The sequence below is a fragment of the Pan troglodytes genome, chromosome 7, assembly GCF_028858775.2.
Source record: "Pan troglodytes isolate AG18354 chromosome 7, NHGRI_mPanTro3-v2.0_pri, whole genome shotgun sequence".
NCBI classification, from domain to species: Eukaryota; Metazoa; Chordata; class Mammalia; order Primates; family Hominidae; genus Pan; species Pan troglodytes.
In genome coordinates this window covers 129,966,402-129,991,207 of record NC_072405.2, presented here as the reverse complement: position 1 = coordinate 129,991,207, position 24,806 = coordinate 129,966,402, and the positions used below count along the sequence as shown (strand labels likewise).

The 24,806-nt window shown below is 40.7% G+C and overlaps 1 protein-coding gene across 4 annotated transcripts in view; it reads left to right on the top strand.

Moving 5' to 3' along the window:
- The first annotated feature begins 204 nt into the window (after window positions 1–204).
- Window positions 205–24,806, top strand: part of ENPP2 (ectonucleotide pyrophosphatase/phosphodiesterase 2) — a 116,940-nt gene continuing 92,338 nt past the window's right edge. For 3 of the 4 annotated variants that reach the window (XM_054656971.2, XM_024345261.3, XM_016959803.4), the window contains exon 1: window positions 230–669. In XM_054656971.2, the coding sequence (XP_054512946.1) occupies window positions 649–669 (21 nt within the window). In that variant the 5' untranslated portion in view covers window positions 230–648. Of the gene's footprint in view, window positions 670–24,806 lie in introns of all 4 variants that reach the window. The other variant, XM_024345263.3, reaches the window with a different exon arrangement.

Below are 24,806 nucleotides of genomic sequence, written 5' to 3'. Positions count from 1 at the left end.
ATGTGTAAAATGGCAGTAGTAGGAGAGCCTCCTCGGCATTGTTTGGGAGGCCAAATGACAGCATGATTGTGAAAAGCCCTTTGTAAACTGTAGCGTGTTTTAGAAAAAAAAAATGGTGGTGATATTTTCCAGAGCGTCAGAGGAACTTAAACAGCATAGGCCTGCCCCTGTTTGACCTGGAAATGCTAGTTCAGGGAATGCATTAACAACACAGCAGGAAACTTGTGCTGCGAAATCCTTTTGGAAACAGACTGAATCCTACAGAATGAAAGAGAAACGGCAAACCAAACCTCACAGAGGTTCTCCTTGAAAGATGAAAAATTAACTAGGCATTGTCGGGGGTGGGAATGTGGATGGCGGCGCTGGACGCCCCGTCTTCAGCCTCCCGACACTTTCCTTCTCCAAAGCCATTTTAGTCAAAGGTCATGTGTGTGTCTTGTCAAAGGCCAGCTTCCAATGGAATCATTGTCCCCCGGGACAGCGGCCCCCTGACTACATCTGCACTGGAGAAATCCCAAAAGCAAACGGCCAGTGCAAACAAGAGCAGTCCGCAGCAGCCGTCCCGAGCACAGCTCCCAGGTCGCGGGGCTGCAGCCCAGGCCGCGTCCGCAGCGCCCGGGCAGGAACAGACGCCGAGACTCCCGCAGCATGACCCGCCACGCCGATCGGGTACGGTATGCGCCTCTCTCTACCCGTCCTCCATTGCTTGGGCTCCCAGGTCACAGCTGCCATTCTGTCAAGCAGAGAAACCTTGCAAAGGGCCTCCAGGTTTGCCGGAAAACAGTCCCTGTTGGGCTGTGTTCCCGTGCACTCAGCTGGAGCAATTTGCAGGCGCGCAAATGCGGAGCTCAACTCATTTCAAGTTTTCATTGCCAGAGAATGAATTTGTAAATATCGAGTTTGTCTCTGGTTTCTGGAAAGCGAGCCGGTCCAACTTGCAGGACTCTCGGTTCACCACGGCTCCAGACTGCAAGCGGGCGACCCTCAGCCCTACCAGCCGCAGGGCACTGCAAGTTCTGCCCTCCTGGGCGGCGAGACGGGCCCGGCTTCTTGTTTATTACCTGTGGGACAGGGGCTTGGCAAGAAGGACGGGGATTTTTAAAACAATATGTTTAGTAATGTCCTCTGGACTCCCACACTTGCCTCCAGGAGACAGAATCATCTCCCTGAAGGAGGGAGCCCCTTCCCCACAACGCGCCGATCGCAGGCTCCACAAAGATGCTGATTGACGTGCACAATTCGGCACAGCCAGTTTCTTGGTCCTTTGTCCTTTTCTATTTGAACAAGCCTTTCAAACGGATCTGGCTAATTTTGGATAAGACTAGAGGGAGCCCTGGGTCTTAACTGATTATGGGTGCTTTAGATCTGGACTTGGAAATCTCCAAGGGCGAACACTGGGGAGCGTCCGCAAGGGCAGTGGGCACAGCCGGTCTTCAGGTGCGGAGCGGGGGTCAAAGGGTTCCAGCGATTGCTGGGCTTCCACACTCTGGTTTCATTTTAACAAGTGAAGCACGAGCCGCTTCTCACTGATAGAGGGGATGGAAACAAAAGCCGCTCTAGTGCCCAGCAGGATGGAGAGGGAACCCGATTCTGGTATTGCTTATGTATTTATCACATACCCAGTTCCACGGAGCACAGGTTTTCTGCACTTCTGCTCATCAGGTATTTAATGGAGCTTCCGGTTTCCCCCGCACTGGTCACCTCTGGCTGCCACCTCAGTTTTCTGCTCCTCTTCCCACCAAACTCCTTGAAAGAGTGGGTGGCCTTTGCTGTCTCCCGACATGTCCTCACTACCGTTTCCTCCTTCACACCCAGTCACCTGGCGTCCGCCCTCACCTCTGAGGGCCAACCTTTGGCAAGGCCGCCGAAGACCTCCTTGTAGCAAAACCATAGAGCATTTTCAACTCCCCCCCTCCCACGCACACACACAGTCTCTGTGTCATTTTGAACTATTGGTCCTTTCCTTTCTCTTTTTGACTCTGTCCTGGATGCTGCAATCCCATGCTTCCCGGGCTTCCGTCTGACCTTTTGAGTTACAATTTAATACTTAAAGGGCTTCACTTCATAAATGTTTGTGTGCACTGCTCTTTCTTCTTGACTCTCTTCCCTTGTCATCCTGCAGTCTCTCTGGATAATCTCATTCACTCCAGCGGCTTTAACCACTACATATACATGGTGTCTCCCAAACGTAGCCTAATCTTTCTCCTAAAATTCCAGTCTCTACTTTGATGTTCCATAGAGCACCTTAAAATCACCGAGTTAGGACCTGGATCTGTCTTCTCCCTTCTTCTCCCAGGCCTGCTCTTCCTCTTTTCTTTGCCACTGCTTAAATGGCATTTCTCAAGTTGTCCAAGTCAGACACAACAGAATCACCCTAGGTGACTTCTTCCCTTTCATTCATGACAATCATCACCAAGCCCTGTCTGATCTCGTTGCTGAGTATAATTCATACACATACCTGTGTCTCCACCTCCCCCACCACTGTTATACTTACGGCCAGTATTCCCTCAAATTCCATTCTGGCCGCAACTTCCCATTAGTCTCATCTGGGGCCAGTCCTGCCCAGCCCATACCTCCATTTTGTTTCTGCACTGTGTCAAATGATCTTTCTTTCTTTTTTTTTGAGATGGAGTCTTGCTCTGTTGCCCAGACTGGAGTGCAGTGGTGCAATCTCAGCTCACTGCAACCTCCACCTCCCGGGTTCAAGCAATTCTCCTGCCTCAGCCTCCCAAGTAGCTGGGATTACAGGTGCCTGCCACCATGCCTGGCTAATTTTTTTTTTTTTTTTTTTTTTTTTTTTTGTATTTTTAGTAGAGGAGGGGTTTCACCATGTTAGCCAGGCTGGTTTTGAACTCTTGACCTCAAGTGATCTGCCTGCCTCGGCCTCCCAAAATGCTAGGATTACAGGCGTGAGCCACCGTGCCCAGACTGCATCAAATGATCTTTCTAAAATATAATATGATCATGCAGTTCATTTTGGAAAAGTCTTCAGCAGATTCCCATTTTTATTTTCTTTCAAGAATAATTTTGGTGGATACACATTGTCCAACTTGCCTTTTACCTTCCTCTTCATTGTTATATCTTACTACTCACTCCCTCTCCACATTTTATGCACCATTTTTGTACATTTTATATACATTTTGTCCATATCATATATGAATTTAGGCATGTTAAACTATTTATTAAATAAGACTTTCTTTCTGTACATCTGTGAGGTCTGTGTCTAACCTCTGTTTTTATTTAGACCCAGCTGAAAGCCCCTTTCTCTTGGAAACGATGCAGATCATCCTTCCTAATGGGTTAGGTGGCCCTCTCTTGTTCCCCCAGAGCTTCCTTTATTTCTGTGGGTCAGAGCACTTACCATTCTTTATTACAAGTATCTATTTACTTGTCCATCCCACACCAGTCCTTAGGGATCAACTCTTTTTGTCTTAGTATCATTACAGTTAGTGCTTAGACCCAGGTGGGATGCTCAATGAATTTTTGTGCAATTTTTGTGAATGACCATTTATGTTTAAGCATTGAATTAGATGACAGAGATACAGAAGCTTTCAGGAAATTATCATCTATAATATGCTAAGGAATAAAGGTTAAGCATGATTATCAGGGAAAACATAGTTTTCTACTTATTTAGCAATGGAAGGGTTTAGACTTTCTGGATATTTGAGAATAATGCCTCGAGTCTGTGGGTCTATCAGCTCCCTCTCTAATTCACATCTCAACAGGTGGGCTTCTCCTATTGCTATTGCACCTATCCTAACCTTCCCCAAGAAAGAGCTGCAAGAAAGGCCTTTTGCAGTTTTGGCTCTGTTGACTTTGTGAAGGCAAAGGAGTCCTCTTTAGGCTGGAACCTGGCATGGGACAAGGACACTAAAGGCCTAGATAGGTGGGCTTGTAAGAGTCCTTGGATAAGCTTGATCCAGAGAAGGCATCCAGAACCTCAGAATGGGCCAGTGGGCAAGCAAGCCCTCTAAAAACTCTGTAGAAAGTGATGGAGAATTTGGGATGCTAGAGATAAGAAAATGCAGTTTTGATTTCCTAAAAAGAGAGATGTGTGCAATCTAAACCTTCAGACAGAAAGGTGAATGATGATTAAATTTGATAGGGAGTTATTTAAACTTGAAGTTGTTCTCAAACTGTTTGAGACCAAGGTCCTTTTCAGGTATAGATACACACTACTCTTCTCAGAAAAAAATGCAGGATACACCACATATTGCACTTTGTATGAACTTTCAGTGGGTTCATGACAAGTCAACTCTGAGACTCCTTTGAGTTGTAATGAACCTCCAGTTAGGAATCTCTAATCAAAGGAGTTAATTAATTCCACAGACATTTGGGAGAGTGAAGTAGGTGGCGAATAGTGGAGTCAGCATAAGTCAAATTAGGCACGTTTTCTTTTTTGAGATGATCCCAATATCATGTGTGCTGATGACCATGAACTTGGAGTCACAGGACCTGGGCTCACATCCCTGCTCTGGCAATTGCTACTTGTGTAATTTTCTGAGAGATGATTTTATTATCTATTAAAAAACAGTAATAGGTGCTGGAGGATTTACCTAAAATAAAGTATGTGAATGCACCTGAAACATGGTTATACTCAATAAACTTTAATCAGTTCACAACATTGATTTCAGGAAGGCACAGATTCTGTGATCTTCTTCCGGATTAGAAAAGTGCATATGGGCTGGATTAATGACTGGTTGAATGCATTTATTAAAGGAGAGCTGATTAACAGATGGATTGACATGTGAATGTCTTTAGTGGCATGCTACTGGCCTCTGTCTTCATTCCTGTTTATTCAGCGTCATTGATATCTATAAAGGCATAATATAAGGCTCCCATTTGCTAAGAGAAAAGGCATAAGGATTAGGAGTCTAAAAGTTATCAATAAGTTATAATCTGTTTTAACTTTTAATTTTTGGGGTGTGTGTGTGCAGAGACGGATATAAAAAGTCTTATGCATGGATCCCAAAATTCAATTGCAAATTACTAGGTATGTGTGTATGTGTATGACAGGGGCAGGTGGGAAGTAGAGGGAGAGGGAAAGCGGATTGAGAAAGGAAGAGAGAGAGAGAGGAAGAGACAGAAAGTTAGAGAGAAGTGGCAGCTTTATATAGTTAAGGTTTAGAGATTTAAACGGATGATAAAATCAATAGTGATATGTTTCTTTTAAAATAGAATTTTGTTGTATTAAAAGAGGTCTAGAGGCCGGGTGCGGTGGCTCATGCCTGTAATCCCAGCTCATGCCTGTAATCCCCTCGGGAGGCCGAGGTGGGTAGATCACAAGGTCAAGAGATGGAGACCATCCTGGCCAACATGGTGAAACCCTGTCTCTACTAAAAATACAAAAATTAGCTGGGCGTGGTGGCAAGCACCTGTAGTCCCAGGTACTCGGGAGGCTGAGGAAAGAGAATTGCTTGAACAGGGAGGTGGAGGTTGCAGTGAGCCGAGATTGCACCACTGCACTCCAGCCTGGGCAACAGAGTGAGACTCTGTCTCAAAAAAAAAAAAAAAAAAGAAAAAGAAAAAAAAAGTATAGAACATGAGACATGATAGTCATCGTACTCTGTATTGTTCAGACCATATTTAGAACAATTGTATCTAGTTCTGGGTGCTACACATTAATTTATTAGCAACTGTATTGGCTATTATTATTTGAGCACCTAATATGTGGCAACCACTCTGCTAGATGCTGGAGACAACAGTGCTGAAGAAGACCTGATCTCACGGTATTTACAAAGGAGCAGAGGTGTTAGGTGAGGAACCAGGTGATTTTAATTCAATATTATACTTGCTTTGATAGGGGAAGCTTAGGTCCTCGTGAAACCACCTGAGAAGGGATATTTAATCTAGACTTAATGGGACCAGGGTAAACATTCTTTAGGAAGTGATGTCTAAATTGAGACCCAAAGGCTGAGTAAAGATGAGGAAGGTGAAGGTGATGGAGGGAAGAGGGCTTCAAGCAGAGGTGTCAGTACCTTCAGTGAGCTGTGCAAGGGACTAAAGAAGGAATGCAAGAGAGGGGATGAGAGAAATGAGACTGGAGTGGTGGCTGAGGCCAGAATGGCATGACACTGTCCTTCTTGAAGCTGTAATTGATCTTTACGAAAATGGGGAGCCAATGAAGCTTGTAAGCAGGGCAGTGTCACAATCGGTTTGGGGTCTTGGAAAGATCAGTCTGGCTGCAGTATGAACAATGAGTTGGAAGGATGGCTGGTAAGACAGAGACCACTTAGGAGGCACTGTGTCATATAAGCAAGAAAAGATGGTGGCCCTAAACAAAAGGGTAGCAGGGAAGATGACAAGAGTGGATTAATTCAAAAGCGAATTAGGAGTTATAAGAGTACGGTGACAGACTGCAGGAATGCTCTAGGAAAGATGGGTACGGATATTTAAACTGCAAAAGAGAGGATTTAGAGGGTCACAATGTCTATCTTTCCCTCTAATGTGGAGGGAGATAATCATTGTGTTTGTCTTTGAGAGGGCAGGATGAATGAATGAATGAGCCAAATGAATAAGAGACACAAGGAGATACACTTCAGCTCAGTACAATAAAGAATTTTCTAACAGGCATCCCAAGGCAATGAGTTCTTTGTCACAGAGAAATTTAAGCAAAGGCTTGATAGCAATTCTAGGAAAAGCTGGAGAGGCAGGAATATGGTTAGCCAGGCTGGAGGGCATTGACATTTCTTTTCAACCCTAGGATTTCAAGATTCTGTGTATAAAGTTCACGTATCTGAGCTTGGTATTTAAGGCATCCTGGGATCCAGTCCTTTGTTGGGTGGCCATATGTCCTGGTTTCCTGGTATGGTCCTAGCTGTTTCCTGCAGCTATCAACAGCAGCCTTTTTCATGCTTGAAGGGGTCTTAGTTTGAACAATAAATTTTATGACCATCCAGCCCTACGACTTGATTTTCCTACCTCGACCCCTGACATTCTTTTAGAACTCCCATGAACTACTCATACTAAACTATTTGTTACTCTCAGAGTAGACCAGGCATTTTACTACAAGTTGGTTTACTTATGCCATTTCCTGTGTCAGGAATACCCTTGCTCTCCATTGTCTGTGTACCTCCTGGAAAATATACCTTTTCATTAAGTCCTAATCTAAATCAAATGCTAAGTCCTTCATTAAGCTTTTTTTTTTTTTAGACAGTTTTGCTCTTTTTGCCCAGGCTGGAATGTAATGGCCTGATCTCGGCTCACCACAACCTCCGCCTCCTGGGTTCAAGCGATTCTCCTGCCTCAGCCTCCCAAGTAGCTGGGATTACAGGCATGTGCCACCACGCCTGGCTAATTTTGTATTTTTAGTAGAGATGGGTTTTCTCCATGTTGGTCAGGCTGGACTTGAACTCCTGACCTTGGGTGATCTGCCCGCCTCGGCCTCCCAAAGTGCTAGGATAAGAGGTGTGAGCCACCACGCCCAGCCTTTTTTCTTTTTAAATTGTCTTTTTATAATGCGATACGTTGCATTATATTACTGAATATATAATTATTTTTATACTTTTTTGAGCTCTTTCCCTAAATTATCATCTCCTAGGAGTAAGATACTAAGATCTTTGAAAAATACAGTAACCCATTGGAATGAGTGGTGCTTTGTTTGAAGCAATAATCTTTCAGAGGCAAATTTTCGTTTTTTAAAAAAGGTCATATTTTCATTATATGAGTGATGGATGCATTTTGTGGAAAAAAAATCAAAAAAGGAAAGTACAAAGAAGAAACAAAAATTATCTACAATCTCACTATTTAGAGATAAGTATATTAATTCATTAATGAATATCCCGTCTATATTCTTTTATGTGTATGTAGTCTTAAAATTGGAATTGTCCATAGCCTTCTGTAACCTGCTTGTCTATAACAGCATACCACGAATATTGCCCCATGCCATTATATATTTTTCAAAAACATAATCTTCAATGGGTGTATTGTATTCTAGATGTAGCTGCCTCATGATTTGTTTGGCAAACTCCTGCTTGATATCAGGCTATTTCCACATTTTTGATGTTGCAAAAAGAGCTATAATGACCAACTCCCAAGACAAACATTTATGCATCCATTTGGTCTGGGACATTTATATTTTTCTAAGATGGCAAGGCAATTATTGATGGAAAGAAGGATATTGAGTCACTAAGAAAGCATGAGTTAAAAAAAGGCTAACTTTGCTTTTAAAATGTCATTTTTATTTTATGTTACATATATCAATTATATATGAGATTTTTACATATGTGTATATACATATTAGTCCTATAAATTAATGAAGGTTCCTTGTCCGATTTGGAAATGTGTCAACAATCTGTAGGCTTAGTACCGAAGGGATTGTTAACTGATAAGTAAATTTCTTGAACAAAAAATTGAGTTTGAAATCTAAAAACTTCAGTGCCTTTGTAGCAATGTGAGACATAATTTCATTCATAAGCTAAATATAAGGGAAAGTGACATGTTTGCCACAGAATAAAGGCATTTCTGTGAAAAGAGGGGCATTGCACTGCCTAGTGTTTTGGTGTTTGGAGAAGGTATGAGGCCACAGACTTGAAACCTTATTCCAAAGTAAATAATTGATCGTCTTAAAGACCCAACAAGCAGGAAGGTGTCCATTGTAGAGTGGAATATTTTTATCTGAGGAGAAGCAGGCTTTGGGATACACTGTGAACCCATTTGACCACTTTTTAATAGAATAAACGAAAGATGTTGTCATGGGTTGAATTGAATCCTCTCCCAATTCAAATGTTGAAATCATAATCCCCAGTTCCTTAGAAGGTGACCTTATTTAGAGACAGAGTCTTCAGAGAGGTATTCAAATTAAAGCAGGTCATGAGGATGGGTCCTAACCCAATATGACTGAGGTCTGTATAAAAAGGAGAGATTTAGACACAGGCACATACACAGGGAATAGATGGCCATCTACCAAGCCATGGAGTGAAGCCTCAGAAGAAACCAATCCCGCTGCCCGACACCTTGATCTCAGACTTCTCATCTCCAGAATGTGAGATGATACATTTCATTGTCTTTTCTTGTTGTTATTGTTTTGTTTTTGTTTTGGCTCACTGCAACCTCCACCTCCTAGGTTTAAGTGATTCTCCTGCCTTAGCCTCCCAAGTAGCTGGGACTACAGGCGTGTTCCACCACACCTGGCTATTTTTTGTATTTTTAGTAGAGATGGGGTTTTACCATGTTGGCCAGGTTGGTCTTGAACTGTGACCTCAAGTGATCTGCCTACCTCTTTCTCCCAAAGTGCTGGGGTAACAGGTGTGAGCCACCGCGCCTGGCTGATATATTTCATTGTGTAAGCCACCCACTACTTTGTCATATGGAGTTAACTAACCCACATTTCTTGAAAGCATAATGTCCTTAGCATGGTTTCAGCTGGTAACACTCAGTACAACATTATTTCACTTTCTAGTCACCAGAGAGTTTGCTCTTCGTCATGGAAATGATCGGGACAGTGCTTTGCAGTTTCACGGCTTGCAAATCATTTTCATTTCCATTATCTCCTTGACCCTGACCAAAGCGTGTGAGATGGGAATTCTCATCCTCTCTGTTTTAGAGAGAGAAAACAGAGGTTCAGAGAGGCTAAGTGAATTGTTCAAGGTTGCACAGCTTGGAAGTGGTAGCACTGAAACTCAAACATGGGTCTTCTGATGCGACATACTGTGCCCTTTTTTTTTTTTTTTTTTTTTTTTTTTTTTTTTTTTTTTTTTTTTTTGAGACGGAGTCTCGCTCTGTCGCCCAGGCTGGAGTGCAGTGGCGCGATCTCGGCTCACTGCAAGCTCCGCCTCCCGGGTTCACGCCATTCTCCTGCCTCAGCCTCCCGAGTAGCTGGGACTACAGGCGCCCGCTACCAAGCCCGGCTAATTTTTTGTATTTTTAGTAGAGACGGGGTTTCACCGTGTTAGCCAGGATGGTCTCGATCTCCTGACCTCGTGATCCGCCCGCCTCGGCCTCCCAAAGTGCTGGGATTACAGGCGTGAGCCACCGCGCCCGGCCCATACTGTGCTCTTTTAATTAAAACTTAATGCGTTTGTCTTCATGGACATGTCAAATATCATCTTCCTTCTCTGAAGTTTGAAAAGACATAGTTTGTAGCATGCTGAGCCACTTTCCCCCATTTTTATAACTTTCATAAGAATGATTTTATAAGCCCTCTTGTTGGACTATATGTGAAGCCTGAGGGCACCTACTCTGCCTCCGTCATCATTATCAAATATTTACCAGGAATCCTTGATTTATGCCCCTGTGTTTACTTGCAAAGAAAATTTCGTCTCCACTTAGAAGCTTTGTTTACTAACAAAATAGGCTTTCTCAGTACACAGTTTGACTACCCACAAATCCAACTGCAAAACTTTGGATATGTTGGATATATTCGAGTTTTTCCATCATTAATACTCTTCAGATATTAATTCAACATAGTGGCATGAGGGACGCCTACATTTTCCTGGAAGCTGCTTGACTTTAATCAGCAGGAACAAATGCAAGATTATCGTACTTTTCCCTTGGGTGACCTAAGCTTGTTCTTGGCACCCGTGAGTGCAGAGCACTTGGTTGTCTCAGAGTGTTTCGGTGGCTTCTACACAGCGGAGTTATTAGTTTTTAACCTTGGGGATAATTCCATAAGAATGCAATTCTTTTCCTCCCTGACAGAACAAAATATTGCTTGTGTTAGGTTATCCCTGTTATGCAATAAAACCAGTGGTTCCCAGGTGGTGAAACTGTAAGAGATCTATAGGTAGGGTTGTTAGATTTAGCAAAAAACAACAAAACAAAAGAGACAAAAACAATAAAATCCCAGGATGCCCCAGTTAAATTTCAGTTTCAGATAAACAATGTATACTTTTTTAGGATAAATGCATCCCTGATATTGAAAATACTAAAAAAGTATTGTACCTGGCAACCCTATCTGTAAGATAATTTTGTGGGTGGAGTGTTAATAATTTTTCGATGTTTTAAAAGTCTATGAAAATTATGCATTTACCCAAGTAAGACTTCAGAGGTTACTGACAAGGTGTTAAATTTCCTCGAGTTTGGTTGGGATTTTGTTTTTTGACCTAACTTGAAAAAGCACTGCTCATCTCGTGGGAACCACGACAATTATACTACCCATTTTCTTTTCTTTTCTTTTTTCTTTCTTTCTTTCTTTCTTTTTTTTTTTTGAGACAAGAGTCTCTCACTGTGTTGCCCAGGCTGGAGTGCAGTGGCGTGATTTTGGCTCGCTGGAACCTCCACCTCCCAGGTTCAAGTGATTCTCCTGCCTCAGCCTCCTGAGCAGCTGGGATTACAGGTGTGTGCCACCACACCTGGCCAATTTAAAAAAATATATTTTTGGTAGAGACGGGGTTTCACCATGTTGGCCAGGCTGATCTCGAACTCCTGACCTCAAGTGATCCTCCCGCCTTGGCCTCCCAAAGTCCTGGGATTACAGGCATGAGGCACTGTGCCTGGCCTATACTACCCGTTTTCAATGACATATTCTAGGGGTCATGCAAAGCCCATGCATTATCTCTTGCAACGCTCAAAATCAGGGGTTGGTTAACTATGGCCTGCAGGCCAGATATTGTCCTGCCTGTTTTTGTTGTTTTCTCCAGCACGTGTAAAAGTTTTGTTTCACACTTGCAAAGCAAAAGACAGTGAAAAGAAAAAGCTGGTTCACAGAAACAGTCTTAGGAAAGGGCCCTATTAGGAATAGAAATATGTAGATCTGTAAATCTCAAATTTCAGCTGCATCAGAATCACCTGGAGGGCTTGTTTGAACACCTGCTGCTGAGCCCCACCCCTAAAGTTTCTGATCCAGTAGGTCTGGTGTGGGCAGAGGATTTGCATTTCGAACTAGTTCCCAGGTAGTGCTATTTTGACTGGTTTGGGTTCACACTTTGAGACCCATTGGTCTAGATTCTAAATAAAATTATTTATTTATATATCTATGCAATTTACTTTATTGTTTATTTATTTAATTGACAAATAAAACATTGTATGTATTTACGAGATACAACATGATGTTTTGATACATGTATACACTGTTGAATGTATACATATAAAACAAACTAACATTAGTTTATCACCTCACATCCTTATCATTGGTGATGAGAATATTTAAAATCTGTTCCCTTAGCAATTTTCAAGTATATAATACATTATTATGCCCTAGTCACCATGCTGTAAAATAGAGTTTGAGAACCTAGTCCTCCTGGAGGAATAAGATATCTTTTCTAACTAAAACTTTGTACCCTTTGACCATCAGCTTCCCATTTCTCCCACCCCTATTCTCTGCTTGTATAAGTTTGATTTTTTTAGATTCCACATATAAATGCAATCATGTGGTATTTGTCTTTCTGTGCCTGGCTTATTTCATTAAGTATCATGACCTCCAGGTTCATCCAGATTGTTGCAAATGACAGGCTGTCATTCTTGTTTAAGGCTGCCTAGTATTCCATTGTGTATATATACCACATTTTCTTTATCAGTTCATCTGTTGATGGACACTTAAGTTGATTCCATATTTTGGCTATTGTGAGTAATGCTGCAATAAACATAGGAGTGCAGATATCTCTTCAACGTGCTGATTTCATTTCCTTTGGACATACACCTGGTAGTGGGATTGCTAGATCATATGGCAGTTCTATTTTTGATTGTTTGTGAAGTCCCTACACTGTTTTCCTTAATGATTGCACTAATTTACAATTCCATGAAGAGTGCTCAAGGGTTTCCTTTTCTCCACACCCTTGCCAACACTTGTTGTCTTTCTTTATTGTTGTTTTTGATAGTAGCTATTCTAACAGGTCCGAGGTGATATTTCACTGTGGTTTTGCTTTGCATTTCCCTGATGATTAGTGATGTTGAGCGCCTTTCCTGTACCTGTTGGCCTTTTGTATATCTTCTTTTGAGAAATGTCTATTCAGGTTCTTCAACCATTATTTTTTATTTTACTTTAAGTTCTGGGATACATGTGCTGAACATGCAGGTTTGTTACATAGGTATACATGTGACATGGTGGTTTGCTGCAACTATCAACCCGTTATCTAGGTTTTAAGCCCCACAAGCATGAGGTATTTGTCCTAAAGCTCTCCCTCCCCTTGCCCCTCAGCCCCCAACAGGCCCCAGTGTGTGATGTTCCCCTCCCTGTGTCCATGTATTCTCATTGTTCAACCCTCATTTAGGAGTGAGAACATGCGGTGTTTGGTTTTCTGTTCCTGTGTTAGTTTGCTGAGCATGATGGTTTCCAGCTTCATCTTTAAATCAGGTTGTTTTCTTGCTATTGTATATTTTGGATCTTAGGCCCTTATCAGATGTATGGCTTACAAATATTTTCTGTGAATATTTCCTTGGGTTGTCTTCTCACTCTGTTGAAGGTTTCCTTTGTTGTGCGGCTGCCTTCTGTTTGTGTAAATAAAATTTTAATGGAACGTAGCTACCCAATTTGTTTCCATACAGTTCATGACCAATTTCGCACTACAACATCAAGTTGAGTCACTGTGACAGAGATTGCTGGATGGCACACAAGACCTAAAATGCTTTTCTGGCCCCTTACAGAAACTTTGCCTACAACTGCTCAAAACTCTCTTTGAAGCTGTACTGTTATTCTCATTTTTAGAATGAAACAAATGGAAAACTGAAACTTGAGAAAGGTCTCACGGTTCTTAGAATTCAAACTAAGATCTGTTTGAATTCCAAAGCTTCTGCTCAGAAGCTGACCCAAGAGGGGCTGGTTGTTTGTTACCTTTGTCCTAAATTGATAAACAAAGGGGAAACTGATTTGTGACTTCTTGTTAAATACTGTCCTTTTCAAAGACAAGACAGATGGTATGGTGTAGTGGTAAAGTGCTCAGGCTCTGGGGCCACACTGCTTACATCCCAGCTCTCCCAATACATTCCTCTATATCTCAGCTTCTACCCCTATGAATTACAGATAATGATAGTACCTATGTGCATGATTGTTGCCAGGTTTAAATGAGATCATGTCTGAAAAGAAATTACAAGAGCACTTGACATGTGGTCCACAAGACATTTGTTATTTTAATTTCAAATAACTGTTTTTTCAAAGTAAGGACGTCTATGGAAATGAAAACAAAGAGTGTGGAAAGGTTGTTAACCAAAGCATCTCCTGTGGCTGGTTGTTAGAACATCTCCACTAGGAAGTTTCTACAGCACAGTGGCCCCTCCTTTTTAGACGATAGCTAGGAGAGATACATTTTCAGCTTCTCAATATTTATATTTATACTTATACTTTGGCCTGTCCACATTTCTTAGTCCCTTGGCCAGCCAGGGTTGCCTTGAAAAGGCCTGTGGTGAGATAAGATGTTTATCCAGTGATTGCTGGACCCTGAACCTCTTATTATTGTTACCCCTGATATTTATAGTCCCAGTATCCATTCCCAGTGACTCCAGATTGATTAAAAATGTAGTCAGGGCTGCCAGAAAATGGCCTTCTTAATACAAGACAAGCAATTTTCCTCAGAAACACCTCCATCTATAATTTGATCCTTAGGCAAAAGAAAGAAAAGCAATCAGTTTTTTCACCAATATTCTTCACCCTTTGAAGCATATTTTCTTATGGAATCACAAGGAATAAAATCTGTGTGTGGTGTGTTAAGCATATTAGAATGGCCTTGATCATCTGACGAGATTAGGAGATAAAGTTGTTCCCTGAGAGGGTTGGGAATGGAAGGTTCAAGACATTGTCCATGAACTAGTCAATGGATGGACATGATGTAGTCAAAGTCCTGGCAGGGAAGGCTGGAGGCTTTGCTGAAGTGAAGCCTCATGAATGCATGAATGTGTGTGGATAACATCAGCAGGGTTTTGTAATTTTTCCAGCATGTTTTGGGTGCCTTGGAACAGGGGTAAGAAAATAGTGTTATTTTTCTAGGGTTAGGGATTAGTACTGCACTAGGAAGAGAGAAAATTCTTAAGAACTCTGGCTTTTTTTTTTTTTTTTTTTTTTAATTGAGACAGAGTCTTGTCCTGTAGTCCAGGCTGGAGTGCAGTGGCACCACCTCGGTTCACTGCAACCTCCCTCTCCTAGGTACAAGCAATTCTCATATCTCAGCCTCCTGAGTAGCTGGGATTACAGGTGCACACTACCACGTCTGGCTAACTTTTGTATTTTTTTTGTAGAGATGGGGTTTTGCCATGTTGCCCAGGCTGGTCTTGAACTCCTGGCCTCAAGCAATCTGCCTGCCTTGGCCTTCCGAAGTGCCGGGACTACAGGTGTGAGCCACTGTGCCCAGCCAAGAAGTCTGGTCTTGGGTGCCCAGGCTGGGGAGGGATGGAGGTAGAAGGGCCCAGCAACCCTGCTGCCACTGACAGAGAATAAAGCTGCAGGCAGTTGCCTGATCCCTTTTCTCCTCTGCCTCAACCCTCCACACTCCAGTTATATTTTCCTTCCCCTTTCTTCGGCATTCTCTTCCTTTGTTAAATTATTCAAGCAATGTTAGTTGAACGTCCCTGTGTGCCAGGGACAGTGCTGGGGTCTGGGGACTTAATGGGAGGGACATAGACTTGGTGTCTACACTGGTGGGGCTTATAGTCCTGTGGCCTGGGGTGCAGAATGTCAGGAGTTGGGTAAGTGCTCAAGGCATAAGCACAGGGGAGAGAAGGATGAATGGGAGGGGATAAGGTGGTCAGGGAAGGTCTCTGTCTGGTCTGAGAACCGAGGATCCTCTGAAAGCAGAGGTGGAGAAATAGGAGGAGTTATATTTTCCAAAATTAGCCAGCTAGTAAAGTGGCAGTGCTGAAGTTTGAACCTAGATGTGCCTGATTCTAGGAAATGTCTGCTTTTAGCCTGGGAAATATAGTGAAACCTCTTCTCTACAAAAAATTAAAAAAATTAGCCGGCGTGGTGGCACATGTCTGTAGTCCTAGCTACTCAGAAGGCCAAGGCAGGAGGATCCCTTGAGCCCAGGAGTTTGAGGCTGAAGTTAGCTATGATTGCACCACTGCACTCCAGCTTGCGCGACAGAGCTGAGACTGTCTAAAAGAACAACAAAAACAGAAGCCCCAGTCCCTACCATTACACAGGCAATATCCACATAACAAACAAGCACGTGGACCCCCTGAATCTGAAATACAATTTTTGAAAAAAGAAATTTAAAGTATTTAAAACAATACCTGGCACATAGTAAACACATAATCGATATTACGTGTTATTATTTTAAAAACTGTTTACTTGTCACTAAATCTTAAGAAAAACATTAAACTTCCTCTGCAAGCATCTATACGTAACTGTATTGTGTTGCCGTGAAGGAACTTGAACAGCAACAAGACAAAAAATCATTCATTCACCCATTCTAATCATTTACTATGGCTTAGCCACGTTGTGTGTGTAAATGCACAAGGCAAAATCCTATTGTGCAGCTGTGAGCACCAATGCTGAGGAATGCTGAGAAAAGCATTGTTAGCCTGAGGTTGGGGCAAGACAGCAAGAGTCCACACACTCTTCCAATTCATCACAATGCCCCCTTCACGCCATAGGATGACAGCTCTCATTGAAATGCAGGGCATGTACATCCCACTTGTTGATTCCTTTCATTCCTAGACAAACACACGTCTAATAAAGAGGCACACATGTCTGTCCAGGTCACAAGCCTGGTTGGGAATGCGGGTATTTCAGAGAGGTTAGGCTGATGCTAGCATGTTGCTATTGCATCGTGAACTTTGAAAGTCCTTTAGCACTCTGGTGTTCAAAAGTCATGTTGACCGCATCGCTAATTACATGCTGCAGCCCACTGCTAAGGGACGATGAGAAGAACTGGAAATTAGAATTGGCAGACTTCGACATACAAAGTTCAACACTTTCTAAGCCAGATATTGTAGAACTTTCGGGAGATGATGGAGATGAAATCTCTGTTCTTGGGAAACTTTCAGTTTAGTAAGAAGAATTTCCAATAGAACAAACTCAATAGAGGAGGCATGGTATGGCGTAAAAATCATGGACTTTGAACGATGCAGACTGGGTTTAAATCATTTCTCTACCACAGACTATGTGGCCTTGATCAAATTATTTCATCTTTCTGCGTCTTGGTTTCTTCACTCATAAAATGAGATTATAGTCTAGCAGCGGTGGCGCATGCCTGTGATCCCAGCACTTTGGGAGGCCGAGGAGGGTGGATCACCTGAGGTCAGGAGTTCGAGACCAGACTGGCCAACATGGTGAAACCCTGATTCTACTAAAAATACAGAAATTAGCCAGGCATGGTGGGTGCCTGTAATCCCAGCTACTCGGGAGGCTGAGGCAGGAGAATCGCTTGAAACCGGGAGGCAGATGTTGCACTGAGCCAAGATAGTGCCATTGCACTCTAGCCTGGGCAATGGAATGAGACTCCATCTCAAAAAAAAAAAAAAAAAAAAAAAAAAAAACGATATTATATAAATACTTCATGCAATTCTATAACTACCTTAATAGATGGTAACTATTATAATCATTGCTGTGATATTGACTACTGTTATTATCAGAATATAGCAAATTCCTGCTGTATCACTGATGTGGTGACTGCACAAATTACTCAAACTCTTCACCTATAAAATATGATAATTCTAACTGCCTTATTTGTGTAATTCAGGAGGTAACTGTATTCTGTCATTACCAGCTAATATATTTATATATTTTCTGTTTTATTCCATCCAATAAAATGTAAGCTCTCTGAGCAGGGACTTGGATTCTTGTGTTAGTTACTGGACTCTTGTGCCTAGAACAGTGCCTAGGCCATAGTAGATTCTCAATAAAGTATGCTGCTGTTTAAATAAGTGGACAAGGAAATAAATGAATGGTCAATCTTATGTTAAATGTTCAGCAAATGGTAGGCTCTTGGTACATGGTAGTTGTTACTGCGCTTAGTATCATTATTATGATTAGAATGTGGTGGGTGCCGTGAGAGGAACGAATACAGAGAGATCGCTCCCAGCTCTGTCAGTCGGTGATCCTTGTTCTTAGCACTGGCATGTCATCAATTGTGTTGTAGTTGGGAGAAACAACCAGGCCATTGTCAATAGTAAGGTCATATGAGATTAACTGCAAAAATAAGGGTTTCTGAATTTTTATCAATTCTTAGGAGGAAAGGGAAATAGCTGCAGAAAGGGAGGGAAGATTGAAAAAAGGAGAAAAACAGCATCTTTTGCAAAATATTTTATCGCATGAGGCCATAGGCTACAAGTCTGTGATCAAGATTTACCCAGCCCCAAACTTAGAAGGCATGCAAAACCAGCTGCACCAGTCAGATGACACAAAGACAGTATTGGTATAGTGGCTCCAACCTGCAGCTGGGAGCAAAATGAGAAACTGTCCGTAAGAGAATCAGTTCTGCTTCTGAACTTTTAAAGGGACTAGGGAAAAACTTCTCAACTGCCCCTCACTTGAGAGATCGGAGGAGTTTCTTTTAATAGCAATAAAACTAAATGTCCCATTGCATAGTGTGCTGTTGCAAGAAATACCTAGAAACTGGGCTCTGGCTGGGCGGACCTGAATTTGAATGACCTGAATCTGTCCCGTGCTAGGTATGTAAATTTGGGCCAGTTACTTAAACTTTTGTGGGCCTCTGCAAAAAGAGAAACCAGTATGTATTTTGTAAGACTGTTGAGAGAATTCAGTAAGATAATCTCTGTACAACATCTGTGACATTTTAGTTCTTCGAAATATGGTGGCTACTATTATTAGCAATTAGTGCTACATGGATTATTGTATTTAATTCCCACAGCAACCCTATGAGGAAGGGATTATATGCATTCTCATTTACATATGAAGAAATGAAGGTCCAGAGAGGGTTCCTAACTCAGTCAAGTCCATAGAGCTAGTAGCATCCAAGTCATGATTCTAAACAAGCCAGAGAGTCCAGATTTTCAGCAATTAACAAGTTATACAGCATCTCTCATAAGAGCAATGGAAGCTTAGCAGGGCAGCATAAGGTCCAGAACTTCTGGCATTCTCTTGCATAATACTCTGGTGGCAATCTGAGGTAATTGTATTTCAAATATGTGGTGACTCTCTGTTTACAAAGGATTATGAGAGACACAGACGTGTCAGAGAGGCAATGTCAGGTCAACTTGGTCAGCTTATCGTATGTCTGTCTTCTGGATCAATCCAAAAAAACATTGCTTCATCTCTTGCTTAAGTCCATCATAGGATTTTGTGAAATGTGTTTCTTTCTTCTTTTCTTAGCTTACCCTTGACAAGTGTTCTGTGTATTTGGCATACATTAAATTGTGCATACCAATATTTTCTTTCTCTCTCTGTTTCCTTCAGGAGGTGAAATAGTAAGAACAAGGTATGTATAAAGATCCTTACCTTTCCTTTTGATTTATCCAGGAAAAAGTAAGACCAAATTCTGATTATTTAATTTAATTTGAGTAACTCTTTTTTGGTTATTATAGGGAGAGGACTCAGCTCTCTGAGAGAGTTTAAAGAAGACAGAGAAATAGTAGATGCTTAGAGTTGGAAAGAAGCTTAGATGTTGTATAGCCAAAGTGCTTCTGAATTCAGATACTTTTTAAGAAATCCTGACTACCACCACCTAGCCTTTGCTGAATAGTGACTGTTAGTTCATTTTTTATAACTATTTCTTTATCTCTTTTATGAGACAAAATATGCTTCTCTGTAACTTCTAGTTTTGCCTAGAAAAAGCATGCATGGGAGCCTGGGTATGGTGGCTCATGCCTGTTATTCCAGCACTTTGTGGGGCTGAGGCGGGAACATTGCTTGAGGCCAGGAGTTGTAGACAAGTCTGGACAACATAGCAAGACCCTCTCTCTCACTCTAATATTTATTATATATAATAAATATATAACATATTATATATAATAATATAAATTTATATTAAGTTTATAAATATAACAATATAAATTTATACTATAAATATTTTATATTATATATCTAGATATTAATATATAGATATATCTCTCTATATAATATAATTATATATTAAATATTATACAGAGATATCTCTATATATAATTATATATTAAGTATTATATATAGATACATCTATATAATATTGGTATTAGTATTATAATATAATATAGATATAGATATATAGCTATATCTTTTATATCTATACATAATAGTTATATATCTAGATATATAATACATGTAATATATATAGAATACCTAATATTATATATAGATATTTATATTATATATTATATCTCTGTATATAATATTATATATCTCTGTACATGTTATATAGATATATAACACATAATATATAATATAATATATAATATGTCTCTCTAGATAATATAACATATAATAAAATATTATACATATATAATATATTTAATATATAATATTTTCTATAGATATATAATAATATGTAATCCATTATATTACATATTATATAGAGAGATAAAAAATATATAGAGAGATGCATAATAAAGCCTGTGCATTTTGCGTTAACTTTCAAACGTTTGAGGAAGGGCAATGCACACCCACCTTCTCCCCTCATCTACGCCACACGTTCAGGCTGCACAGTCACAAGCGTGCTCATTAAATATCCATTTCCTGAACAGCAGTAAGAGTGAAACTTTTGAAACATAAATTGGACCATGTCATTGTCTGATTAAATCCCTCCAGTGGCTTTTCATTACATCCAACATGAAACATGAAGCCTCCATTATGGCCTGTAGGGGTCCTGCATAAACTAGCTCCCAATTACTTCTTTGACATTGTCTCTTACTGCTGCCTCGTCTCTCACTCCGCTCCAGCCACACTGGCCTCACTGAGCACACTGGGCTGCTCCTACTTCGGGGCCTTTGCACCTGCTATTTTTTCCAAGACACCTGGCTTCCCCCTCATGTCATCCGGGTCTCTGTTCACATGTCATCCCTTTAGAGAGATCTTTGTTGCTGCCTAACTGAAAATAGCTCCACCCGTTACTCCTCTGTTTTCTTGCTCTTGTGCTCCTTTTTCTTTATCGTTTATCAGCTACTTGACGTTATTTTCTTCTCCTACTAAAATGTGGGATTGCTGGGGCAGAGGCTGCATCCTCAATGCTTGACGTATACTAGGTGCTCAATAGAAGTTTGCTGAGTAAATAAACAAATGAATGAGTGAATTAATGAATTGGTTGGGTGATAAGGACCTCTCCTCATCCTGGTCATGCCTCTCTTAATGCTGTCCAGTTTTGTAGTGACCTCTTAAAACGAGCTATCCAGAGGTGAACACAATCTAGATGGAGTCTGGCTAGGCTCGGCTGAAACATTCCCCTCCTGGATGTGGGCAGGAATCATTATTAAAGAAGCCTAGGATAAAATGAAGTCATTTAGGGTGGTAGCCAAACATGGGCTTCTGTAGAGCTTGCAGGTTACCCAAATGCCTGGGTTTCTTTTACAAGAATTGCTGTTAGTGCTGGTCTCCCCTAGTGCAAAGTTGTATAACTAAATTTTGTATTCTGCTTCAAGAATGTTGTCCCAGATAGATAGATCTGGCTGTCTCGCTCAGATCTTATTTTTTAAACTCTTGATTTCAACCTGTCGATATATTTTTGAATTTTGATTCAGTCCATGGTACATTGTATGTGGCAGCTACCTATCACTGGAATATTGAGTTCAAGAACATATCTTACATCTGTGATTCAGGAATCAGGAGGCTACCATCTCTATCACCTCCACAGGTGTCTCTTGATGCTTAGGAAGCTGGAGAATAGATACTGAAATAATATTGCAGAAAACCTATCATTTCTGATCTTGTTTGCACAGATAACCAGCTGAAAGGGACAGGAAGAGGGATCTCAATTCTGCTGTCCAAATCTCATGTGCATAATGACAATCTCAGGAGCATAGTTGGCAGAGTCTATAAACTGTTTCTGTAACCATTTCTGCAAAAAATCTGCAGGACACGAAGGCAGCCTGGATGTGGGATGAATAGATTGAGGGAGCCAATTCTCAGGATATGGCATCTTAACAAACTGCTGACTTCCTGCTATGATGTGAATGTTTATGTCCTTCCCAAATTCATACTTTGAAATCCTAACTCCCAAGGTGATGATATAAGGAGGTGGGGACTTTGGGAGGTGATTAAATCATGAGGGTAGAGGCTTCATGAATGGGTCAATGTTCTTATATAAAAGACCCCACAGAGACCCTTACCCTTCCATAATGTGAGGTTACAGTGAGAAGACAGCTTTCTATGAGGAAATGGGGTCCTTACCAGACACAGAATCTGCTGGTGCCTTGATCGTAAACCTCCCAGCCTCCAGAACTATGAAAAATACATTTATGTTATATATAAGCCACCCACTTTATGGTATTTTTTTATAGAAGCATGAATGGACCAAGATACTTTACCATCTCCCAATTAAAACACACCTTTCATCTCACTATCCTTGATATCAAGTGGTACTTGACAAAGAGTAAGCTTTCAATAAGCATTAGCTAATACTGCAGTGGATGCTTACTAAATCTGTATTGAACCACTATTATTTGAATTTGGAAAACTCTGGTTTCCAAAATTTAGGCAATTGTCTGATAATGACCAGCATTCTCTCTGAGATCTTAGGATTTTGAAATGACATGTCCAGGATGCCCAAGGTTCTGGTCACTTTTTCATTTGCAACCTATTCTTTTTGGGGGTCACAAGAAGGTCAGCTTACAATAAAGGTTAATCTGTGGCTCCTATTATCTTCTGAATTAGGAAACATTATCAAGTATCAAGACTCATCAAACATTTACTAGATCCTCTGCCTTTAGTGGACTCAGGTTTCTTTCAGCACACAGTTGAACTTCCCATTCCTTTGAGGTCTTCCCAGTTTTGTAATTCTTATTGGGAAATCAAGAGAAAAGATGATTCCCCCACTTAATAGGCACTTGAACTTCGGCAAGTTGTTTGATATATTTGAAGTTGTTTTCATATCTATTCACAATGATAATACTGTGAAGGTTTTATAAATATTAAATTATGCACTATGTAAATGTCCCCAGTAGGTTGCCTGGCAAAGTGCAAACAATTACCGAATACTAGCTACCACTTAAAAGAATGTCTGTTCCATGTCAAATGTGGTACTATGTATACATGTTTGCTTTTTCCTTTCTCTACTCCCTTTCTGAAATTTTTGAGACTTTGCTCCTGGAATTTCCTCTGCTTGCAATGCCCTTCCCCTCTTTATCAACTTAAAAATCCCCTATCTATAATTTAACCATTATAATACATGCCCATCTGCCATATGAGCTGTCCTGATCTCCCTGTCAGAGGTCCTTTAGCTCTGTGACATATCTATGGACAGCCTTTCTGTTTTATTGATTGCAAAGTTGGAAGAGTGAGTGAGCCTTGATCTATCTGACATTAACTCTAGTTCATAAGGCTTTTTTTTAAAAGAAGTATTCTCCAAATGAAAGGTATTATTGTTCTTAAATTCTCACAACTGCCCCACAAACTCTGTTTACAGTTTGTTGCCATTAAGTTTCAGGATACTTGAGATGTGTACGCAAGAACTAGGGTCTCTTCTAGGCTGTTTTATTTAAAAGTAAAATGAAACAGAAAACCTGATGAAAGAGATATGGCGGAGGGCCAAGTTGCTCTGACAAACTCCCAGTTCTTCTAATTCTGGGGGATGCAAAGGGTTTCATCACACACACAGGGGCTCGTTAAGAGCAGTCCACACCATGACTCAAATGCATCAGTCCTCCTGTTAATCATCAGGTTCAGAGGATAACCGGGTTGACTCTGGGGACAACATTGAATGCATGAACCTGAGAACTGAAAATCAGGGTTAATGTTCCTTTTCTGTGCATCCAGATGCTTTGGAATTTGCTTCTCTGCAGGTATAATCTCGGTTCTTTTTTAAAACAGCTTTTTTGGGATATAATTTATATATTATACAATTCACTCTTTTAAACTGTACATTTCAGTGGTTTTAAATATATTTACAGAGATGTGCAAACATCACCATTATGCAATTTTAGGACATTTCATCACTCCAAAACAAAAACTCATACCCGATATCGGTCAATACCCCATCATCTGACAGCTGCTAATTGACCTTTTATCCCCTGTGGGTTTGCCTGTTCTAGATGTTTTATATAAATGGAATCATAAAACATGTGGCTTTTGTGGCTAGCTTCTTTCACCCAGCGTAATGTTTTCAAGGTTTGTGATGCTGAAGCACATATAAGGGCTTCATTCCTTTTTATTGCTGAGTAATATTTCACCGTATGGATATACCCCATTTCGTTTATCCATTCATCAGTTGGTAATGCTGCTGTGAACATTTGTGTTCAAGTTTTGTGTGGACGTATGTTTACTTCCTCTTGGGTATATACATAAGAGTGGAACTTTTGAGTTGTATGTGTAACTCTATATTTAACATTTTAAGAAACTGCCAAACTGCTTTCCAAAGTGACTGCATCATTTTACAGTTCATGTTTCCACATCCTTCCTAACAGTTTGTATTAACTATCTTTTAAATTTTAGCATCCCAGTGGGGGTAAAGTGGTGTCTCACAGTTTTGACTTGCATTTTCCTAATGATGTTGAACAAACTTTCATTTGCTTATTGTTCATTTGTGTATCTTCTTTGGAGAAATGTCTATTCTAATCCATTGATCATTTTTAAAAAATTGGATTATATGTCTTTTTATTGCTGAGTTGTAAGTGTTCTTTAAATGTTCTAGATATTTGAACATTATCAGTTATATGATTTGTAAATATTTTCTTCCAACCCGTAGGTCATCTTTTCACTTTCTTGCCATATTGACAATAATGTCTTCCGATCATGAAAAAGCAGATCTTCCCAAATTTAGGTCTTCTTTAATATATCTCAGTGATTCTCTCTAATGGCTATTGTGCAAATCTCACTTATTTTGTCAAATTTATTTCTAAGTATTTTAGACCTT